The sequence below is a fragment of the Melanaphis sacchari genome, unplaced genomic scaffold, assembly GCF_002803265.2.
Source record: "Melanaphis sacchari strain LSU unplaced genomic scaffold, SCAv2.0 Contig44_pilon_pilon, whole genome shotgun sequence".
NCBI lineage: Eukaryota > Metazoa > Arthropoda > Insecta > Hemiptera > Aphididae > Melanaphis > Melanaphis sacchari.
In genome coordinates this window covers 2,823,397-2,833,899 of record NW_020271295.1, presented here as the reverse complement: position 1 = coordinate 2,833,899, position 10,503 = coordinate 2,823,397, and the positions used below count along the sequence as shown (strand labels likewise).

The window sequence follows — 10,503 nt, the reverse complement described above, 5'->3', positions numbered from 1 at the left end:
TAAGTTAGGTAACGGTTCATTAAACTACTGTGAGAAAGTTATTTATTTTTATAAATTATTCATGTGAGTTCATTAGACATTTTTTTTTTTTTTCATTTACAACATACAGCTATGTATTGTGTATAAATGTTTTTCGTATTTTCTCTATTATTACTTAATGACAATTTGATTTTATATACTAACAGTTTAAAATATATTATTTCTACATTACCTATGTTTTTTTAGTATAATTTTGTTCATAAAATAAAGATTACCACTTTTACAATACAAGAGTAGCTGAGTTTAGTTGACTGAAAAAAACAGGGAATATCATAATTTTACGTCAAAGGTTTCTTTTAATATTTTATTTCAGTTTTTTTTTCCATACGAGTGGATAGTGAATAAAATTAAGTGGTACTGTTTAGGGAAAGATTCAAGGAAAAAAATAATTTTGTTGTAACTAGTATAATAGTGGTAAAGTGTTTTGAAATCTGCTTTCGGCATATTTATTAACATAGAAACGAAACTGTATATTATAAGCACCGTGGTTCGCGTAGTCCCTGAATTTGCGAACACATACACACAAATGCATAATTAATGGACTCTGGACGACTGGACTCAGGTATATGCAGTAGTGTAGTTATGTAGTAAAGTAATAAGTGAAAAAGGTTATAATACATGTATTACCAATTATTACGGAATAAACATTGTAGTATATTATTATGTATAAATTATATTATATTTGAACATTGTATTTGAATGATATACATTTACAGTATAAAAGATTTATTTATGTAAAATCATTTTTGTTGATAATTTTATTGTTGTAAATATTTAATTTTTTTATAATTTTTATGGTAATATGTTACACGTATTGACGTATATATTATATACTAGTTTAAACGATGATTAAACATCAGTTGGTCTGAAAAACATCAAAGAGAATATTTAAAAAATACGTTAAATATTCTGTTTTGTATAAATTTGTAAATATAATACCGGGTCTTATTCAAAATCTTAGAACTTGTAATAAAAATATTTGAATAATTTCTTTAAAAATTGTTTTTAAATATGTCCATAATTATTATTTATAATAAAGTAAAGGGCTTAAAATTTTAAAGCATCATGCCTATAATGCTAAAATTTGCATATTTGTATAAAATATCAAAAATAAATTATAGATTATAGCAATATTTAAATACGGTAAGCAGAAAATTTAATTTATGATCGAAAAAACAAAATTTAAAATATTGTGATATTTAAAATTTTTGACAATTAATTAATTTTCTAATTTTCTTAGATTTTTTGATTTACCTTAAAAATTATTTATATCATATCAATAAAATTATGTAGAACACGTAACTTCTAATTAATTGACAAGTAAGTATGTAAAACGTTTAACATTTTCTGAATTACAACTTGTGTTCAAAAATTATTTTGTTTCATTTATTTTATAATTGTACTTTGCAACATTTAGTATAACAAAATATAATATGCATGGATAATGGATATATACTCGTATATTTTAACTCGATGAAATGAACACAATTTTTCTCATCAGAAACACAACCCACACAAAGAATATATTTTAATATATAAGTTGAGACCGTCAAAATTATAGATAATCAAAGCTACGAATTCCTTTGTTCTCTCTGTACCTCATATAAGAAGATTAAGGAACCAAGTTCGGTCAATAATTTATTATTTTACAGAATTTCTAATGGTTAGTATGTACATATTATAAATATTTCATACACTTTTATGAAAGTGCATTTTGCATTAATTTTTTTTCATAAAATATTCTTATTCAAATATATTTTTATTATATTTTAATAGATTATTACTATTTTTCTGGGAATCATACAGATTATAGTTTTTTTTTTAAATATTTTTACCGAATGACTTTTTTTTTGAATTGTTTGAGATCGTTTTTATCGGTATATGACTTCTTTATGAATAAAAAATAATAAAAATAACCTTATAATTTTGTTTGTTTTTAACAATACTATTTCTAAAGAATAATAACAAACATAACCTTGAGAAAAGTGAATTATAAAATATTTTTTTTTTAGCTATAATCTTGCACGTTGGCATTTTTAAAATCGTATATACTTTGCTCTTTTTTTCTGTATATTTAAGGACTTCATACTTTATATTACATACTGTGCGAGTTTCTTCATGCCTCATCCATGACAATTCCTATAGTAGTAGAACTATAACAAAAAAAGACGGACGTATTTTCAAGTGTCGGAAATTTTTTAACGACCAACTATTTTTTTTTTAATCGTATACGACAGGATTATTGGTAGTACTACTAGTGCTATCACCGTTGTTATCATTACGGTCGTCAGCGGTGGTTGAGGGTATGAACGAACGATGAGCATAATATTAATATATTATTATTATTATTATTATTATTATTATGGTCGTGCCTTAGCGACTGAGGGAGTCGAGCGATTGCTGTTGGTGGAGCGAGTGAAAACGGTACACCGCGTCGACGATGACGGGGTCGCGGCGTTCGGTGACCGTCGGCCCCGGTCGTGCGGCGACGGCGCGGTCGATGGGTTGAAAAAAAAACAACAAAAACGCAACGAAAAAAATACATATATAACGCAATACGACCACCGCCGCCAGCGCTCACAAGGTAGGCGCTGCCGCCGCTTTGCCGAGGCAACGACCAGCGAGGCAGCAGCGCGAGCAGCGGCGGCGGCGGCGATAGTCCTCGCATGAACCCCACCACATTCGGGTCGCGCACAATCATGCGTCCCAAGCTGGAGCGCGTCGTTACCGCGACCGCAGTCTCGTCCCCGTGATAACGCCGACGACATCGCATTGTTATCGGTGACGCCGTCTACGCGATTACCAGACACCGTCACTTTGTTTCGTTTCGTAGTTGGGTTTCGGTGTGTACGGTTAACAACGATAGTATTATAACGTAGCGATATGTCGTCATCGTCGACGACGACGACGATCACAGACGACCGTAGTAATTATTATCGTCGTCACCGCCGTGTAAGTGTAACGACAACCGCAGATGACGAAGCAACAATAATATAATATACTGTTAAACAGATCGGTAGGTGTATTTTTAAACATTTTATCGCAGCAACGTTAAATAATAATTACGTATTTTCGCGACTAACAACATCCTTTGAACCGCGTACGCGTGACGAGTAACGACAGCCACGGACAATCGGACTCGTGGTCTCATTCGTCGGGTCGGTGGACATGTAATGCGGAACGTTTGAACCGGTCGACTAGTGGCTGAGGATACGAAATAATAATATTAATATTACAGTGAGTGGTAAAACACACACCGTGTATCCGTTCTCAACTACTGATCATCAAACTTTTTTTTCCTTGGTTCGGTTCTCGTTTCAAAATATAGGTATAAACTCGACTTTCAAATACTTTTTTAATGTAAACTCAACTCATAAATCTTTGGTAATAAAAAAAAAGGTCAATTGCTGCACTCAATCCCTCAATTTTCATTTAAATATATTAAATGACAATTTAATTCGAAAATAATTAATAACGTATGTCTTATCGTGGACAGTAGATATTTGTTTTCAAGATATAGTTAAACATTAAGACAAATCAGTTCATTTTCATATTGGAATTTTGAAATTAGATTTTAATACTTTTCACACATTATTATCAAATTAATGAAATAATTTTTAGAGTATAATAAGATATCGTTTCTTGAGAGTGTTCTCTGGGCATTGAGGAGTAGTTCTAAATGGTTCTCTAAAATATAAGTTAATATCTATATAATTAAATCTAAGATCAGGATGCTTTATTTTTATTCGAGCCGAGTTTATACTTATTTTTAATTTATTTTTACCTGTAAAATATCGGAACCGAGTTAATATAGTCGCACGGTTCTCAAAATCGTCGTTTGGTACAACCTACCCGTTTCTAGTAAATTTCTAATGATATTTAATTTATTACAATTTATTATATTCACAGAACTATTCCCTGTTTATGCATTTTAAGAACACTCGCCATAATATTATTTTCTATAGAAAATATACAAATTAATATTATGTACAATTAGGAATAATGAGTCTTTTTGATTGATCTCAAATTCTATTATACGCAGGACAAGTTTATTATTTAAATAATAACTTATTGAAACATGGAGTGGATAAAGTACATAAGTATTATTCCTAGCTTCTAATCTCTAAGAAGTCAGTAAAACAGTTAATAGGTCCGGTGCATCCAACTCCTCACTAATAAGTTTAGATAGGAATACAAGTTAATAATCTGAGTCAATAATTGTTATTCGATATATCTAAATTTAACCATTTTAATACCGATGTGTAATGGTAAAATATTAAACTCTTTAACGGGTATCTAGAATATTATTATTGCAGTAGGTATGTGAGAAGGTACATTTCTGGAATTCCAGGCGGAACAACGAGATCGTTTGGCGCGAACCACTCGTTACCGATTCGCATAGCATGTTTGGATTGAAGAATGGGCTAAAACTTAAATTTTTGGATAACCACTAAAAAATAAAATGCATCAATGTTTGGATATAACATGAAAGTTTCAATCGATGATTGTATTTAAATACACGTAAATATGAATACAGTTAAATGTGCTAATAATACTATTTAGTATTTACCTAGTTAGGTACCTATTATTTATGTTGTTTCAAACAATTTTATTTTAATTCAAGATGTATTTTTTAGACTTGTACGAAACACCTACCTAATTTGTAATCATTAGACTTATTCAGAGACATTAATTAGTAGATACCTACATAATAAAATATCGATTGCTCATTATCAGCGTGGACAACGTTATAATGTTATACCGTATATTATAAATTCAATAATGAACTTTAATCATCAGAAAAAGTGAACTCTGATGTTTGCATTAATGATTTATCGCGAAAGTTTCTGAAAAAAAAATATCTTTTTCTTATCGATCGTAATTTTTTACCAGTAAATAAAAGAGTTCAATGATGAATTTGTAACTGTAAGAGCAAGAAACGTTAAAGTCTATTCAGCTAATTTATGTAATAAATCCGTGACTGAAATGATTAATTAAATGTGTTAATTTATGTATTCTTTACTCTGTACAAATATTGAATATTGAAATAAAAACATAATTAAAATTCAATAAAAATACTATTTTTTCAGATATAGCATACTATCTATGGGTTAAATAAGTTAATATTTTATTACATTCTTTTTTTAAACATTCATGGCTATAATTTAACTAAAAAAAATTTAATTTGTTTTATAAATTTATCTCTTTGAATAAAAAATTTAAATAAGCAATTGTACAATTGTTTTAAATTAAATATTTTGTTAATATATTGATATTCAATAATATAATCTTATTATAAACACTTTGGATCACACGTGGTACCAATACATTTTATCATCTAAAATAGTACCCATTGACCATTGAAGTTTTTCTCAATTTTTTTTTATAAAAGCTTCGACTTTATTGGCCTATTTTTACATTGCTGCGTTGTTAAAACCGAATACACAGTTGTTCTACTATAAAAAAATGAAACTCGCTTTTTTTTTGAATCTGATTTATTAACAAAAATTAATTTTCTAAAAAAAAATTTTATATTAGAAATAATTTAGTTAAGTACATAATACATATTATTATTACATTTATTTTGTAATTTTTATTATGTATTAATAATATATTATAAAAAAAAGTTTAATTTGGAAAACAAAAAAAAAATTACTTACCTAGTCTATTCATTTTTTTCATAAATTTATAACTACATTAAAAATTAATTTTGGATATTTTTGACGTAATTTTTATATAAGTATGCTTTTTTACATTTATATAAAAGAAAAAATACTGCCGTTTATTATCTAAACGTAAAGGTAACCTACCCTAATTAAAATTTCATTTTTTATGAAAATTGTTATTAATAGTGAAATTATAAACATCAAATTTTATATTAATCTCAATTAGTATCAAAATGATAACTAAGTAATGTATTTCCTGATATTATTATTTTAGAAATTATTGATAATTGTTTTTTATCACTAATATTATCAACATTGAGCATTCCTTAAACTTTTAAAAATAATTATAAAGTTATTAGTTTTATTTTTAATGTAAAAAATGTTGTTAAGTTGTATAATAAATGAACTAATGCTTAAATTTTAGTTAAATTTAATCAATCGATTTTTCAATAATTATTACTTCAAATTAAAAATCTATAAATTTCATGATACTTTCCCTATCAATGTTTTTGAATTTTATAATGATTTATATATCTTTTTTATACTTAGAATCATTTATGTAATAACCTAATTGTTTTACTAATTGCTATTAGGTAGCTATACGTATACCTTACACATTTTTTCCCAAACACTTGTTTTTATTTTTAAATAAGACATTAAATTCTAGTAAATAATATTTAGTTATTATTAACTTGAAAGTTTAGAACTGTCTAAATCTTTAGTCAAAATTTTCAAAAATCATTCTGAATAGCATGGTCTATCAAAACTGAGTATTGATGCTGAAAGACACTAAAACACTGCTATAGTCGAAGCTATAGTAGTATAATTAACATTCATATCAAGTTATATTTTATTAACAGACTAAATTGTTTTTATCAATTTAAATTTTCCAGTAATAAATATCACATTTTATTTCATTTCAATTTTTTATAATTTTCTTTGTTTTTAAAGCATATTATTTGCATAATTTTATTTGTAATGCATAGCAACCTGATAAATAATAAAATCAATTACTTAATAATAATGATAATATTTTCAACCATTACTAAAGTATACACAAATTACCTAGTATATACTATAGTTATACTATGATACTTTTTCTATTATAACAACTTAATGTTGAATTACGCATTATTAAATTAACTATTATATTTTATTACAAACCCACGAAAAAAAAAAGTATAATAGGTACCTACAAAAAATTTATTTTTATATTATATTTATGCTATTTTTGTGTACTAATTAGACTATAATATTATAATACATTAAATGAATAATTTAGTAGAGAGCTCGGTAGTGAGTTACTACTACTTTGAATTGAAATCAGTAGAAAAAAAGAGAAAAGTTAATAATATGCAAACGTTTACGAAAGTTTTCTTTTGTTCAGTATTTGTAAAAAATAACTAGAAAAAAAATACTAACCAAACAATGCTATACGTACTAGTCTTAGTAGATCCTTGAATTTTTTTTTGTTATATATATATTTATTTAAAAGCTAACATTGATTAATACTGATTTATATTTTAAACATTTTAAAACAAAAATCAATTTTTTGATACATTTTTAAGGTTAAAAAACTAATAAAATTTGCTAAATATCTACCTATGCCTACTGAATAACAAATATATTTTATTAAAAAAAAAAAAGATCTAAAAGCGTATAAAATTAATTAATAGGTATAACTGATGATATTTAGTTCCTATCAATTTAAATTAAACTATTTACCCTTTATATGTAGGTAAATATTATTATTAAATAAAATTTATACTCAATTAGGGAATATACAGTTAATACGATTTTTACAACAAAAAAACGGATTTAGTTAAGATATATTTAAGTATAATTTAATTTTTATTGCCTAGATTTTTTATAAGTACTAAAATATTTAGTATCATTATCAATTTTTAAATATAGCTTTTGAAAATATAACACAACATGCCAAATCTATACAATTAAAAAAAAAGTAATTACATTTAGGTCCATTTTACGATATACTAAATAAACCAAAATAAATTGAACTATCCACATAATTTGCTTATATCTATGTTTGTTAACTTTGTCAACCTCTAATATATGATAATTCATGAAAAATAAAACAAAATATTGTATACTTTTCTTTATTTTAATTTTCATGTTGTTCATTGCAGATCATTAAGTGAAGCAAAATGGCCTCATCACTAGCTATATCGTCTGTAATATTGTTAACATGCTTGGCATGCTACTACAATAGTCTTTATTGTGACTTCGTTTTTGATGATATTAGTGCTATTAAAGACAACCGTGATTTAAAACCTCAAACTCCTGTATGGAACATATTTTACAACGATTTTTGGGGCACGCCAATGCATAAGGTAAAAAATTAATAAATGCATAACTATATTGTTTTTACCTTAAATATACATTTTTTATATTTTAATAAAATTAATAAACCATCTATATTATGTAATTTATTATTGGTCTTAATAATTTATAATAATACTAGGGGTAAATGGTTGTGTTATTTTTATTTCATATAGGTATATTTAACAATTTTTTTTCAGGAACAAAGCCATAAGTCATATCGACCTTTAACGGTTTTAACCTTCAGATGGAATTATATGATTCATCAGTTGGAACCCATGGGATATCACCTTGTGAACATACTTCTTCACGCCATAACAAGTGTTCTCTATTATAGGTAAGTTTTAATCATGTACCTATTCAATAACATATTTGTTATAGCTAAAATTGAGATAAAATTAAATTTTAAATTAATATTTCTTGTAAAATAAAAGTAAAGGATTGTAATTTATTTATTTTTGTGGTACAAATCTCATTAACTATTACAACTTTGTATTCACACACGTGAATCTGAGAGGTCTAGCTGTGTAGATTACAAAATGTGTAGAATTTGACCCCGTACGAAATTCTCCTTCCATGATAAAATTATTAATCCCAGCAACAGTATCCGAAAAGCAAAACTTTGTGAAAACTTTGCACCTCCTAAAACCACTATGGGCCCTTTAACTTTGAGCGACTCTATACCTTAGAATTCCTTATAATTTACATTTATCCTTTTCTACATTAATAATTACCCAAATATACATTTATTCTGTATTTATATAATACACCAAGTTTTAGTTTAAATACGTGTTAAATTTGTTAAAAAATATTTTTCGATGAATGAATAATATAATAATATTTTAATTAATAGAATAACGTTTTTAACTAAAACAATTATATCATTATTAAACTAACAAATCTCTAAACTCAAAATAAAATAAAAATATTATTTTATGTACATAAATTATTATTTGTTTATATTTAGAAGATAACTTTTTTTTTTATTTAAAAATTAATACTTACAATCTCAACAAAAATAAATACAATACGTAAATAAGTAAATGCGTATGGAGGAATGAGTTATGAGTCGTGGGTGGGAAAATTATCCCACCCATATGTCCTAATTGTACCCAGATGTACCTTACCTAGATGTTTATTTGATATAATAGTAATAATTGTATTATATAAAATTATAGGAAAATAAGAAATTCAAGCAATTTATTTATTTAACATTGTGTAGAAAATAAATACGGCATAAATCTCAAAAAAATTATTGTTTATAGTGATCTAATAAATAAAATTGAACCACTTCAATTTTATTTATTAGATTTTAATATTTTTGGAATTTATAGAATTTTTAAACTCAAAAATCTAATACATTGTAAATCTGAATTTTTATAGAAAAAAATATAAAACCCCATCTAAAAGAATTTTAATCTCTTTCCATAGGTCTGTTACCATATATTTTACTTCTAAAAATATAATTGCAATTAGATTAATGAGATACTTGAATTTTATTTTATTTTTTAATATATACTTAGAAGTCCTATAACCATTTAATCAATTTACGTAATAACATTAAATGTAATGAAATATATTTTAAGTTTAGCATATGAAATATTCTGTATAAACGCATCGTTGTTACGAAAAAAACCTTTTCAATAAAAGTAGATTTTTTTACCCTATTACTTATCCTTTTCGGGTTTGCATGACGGTTAGACAGATATTTCGATTAAACAGTTTGAGAGAATGACCTTCTGGCCCCTTATTGTTTTAAGAAAAAAAAACCTTAGTAAAACAATCTTTTGTATTTTATTCTAGTGCATAAAATGTTTACGATTTTAAAAACTAACATATTCATGTAAACATGAATATTTTGTTTATATTTTAATTTAATTAAATATAAACATATTTATAAAATATTACTAACAAATATTATGTTTGTGTGTGTTGGAGGGGGGGGCATTCAATTTATATACTAGGTTCCAGGAGTAAATATTATATTGACTGTTCAATTTATCATGTCTTATAATATTTTTATACTTAAAATTGTTTTATTAGTTATATATTATTATAATATAATCATTAATTATACACATGGGTTTTAAACTAGGTATTCAAAGTTTTTAAATATTTTATAGTGGTTTTTTACTATTATGTTTTTAATTATTAAGCTTAAAGGTTTGAGTAGGGTCATATACTATCATTATTACTTCTGTTGTACCCTGTATATATTAAGCACCCTGTATGCGATATGTGTATTCGCTGGCTAACGCAGTGGCCTACGTGACTGTGGGAAGTGCGTTGGTCAGCGAATTATCGTGCGACAACCTGTACGGTTCCCGGACGGACCGTGTCAGTCGGAGTATTGGACTCTAGAGTAGAACCTCCATTAGTATGTAGACAGAACCCTTAATATAAGCAAATTCGTAATTAATTAAATAAAATCAAATAGTGTTTATAAACTTAAATCACA

General features: G+C 25.9%; 1 protein-coding gene across 4 annotated transcripts in view; it reads left to right on the top strand.

The window, feature by feature from the left end:
- Positions 1-2,714: 2,714 nt before the first annotated feature.
- LOC112597971 (transmembrane and TPR repeat-containing protein CG4050) overlaps positions 2,715-10,503 on the top strand; it is a 52,594-nt gene continuing 44,805 nt past the window's right edge. The window contains exons 1-3 of one of the 4 annotated variants that reach the window (XM_025344244.1): positions 2,715-3,055; positions 7,853-8,056; positions 8,246-8,382. In XM_025344244.1, the coding sequence (XP_025200029.1) occupies positions 7,871-8,056; positions 8,246-8,382 (323 nt within the window). In that variant the 5' untranslated portion in view covers positions 2,715-3,055; positions 7,853-7,870. Of the gene's footprint in view, positions 3,277-3,299; positions 3,368-7,852; positions 8,057-8,245; positions 8,383-10,503 lie in introns of those variants that run through there. The other 3 variants (XM_025344245.1, XM_025344246.1, XM_025344247.1) reach the window with 3 other exon arrangements.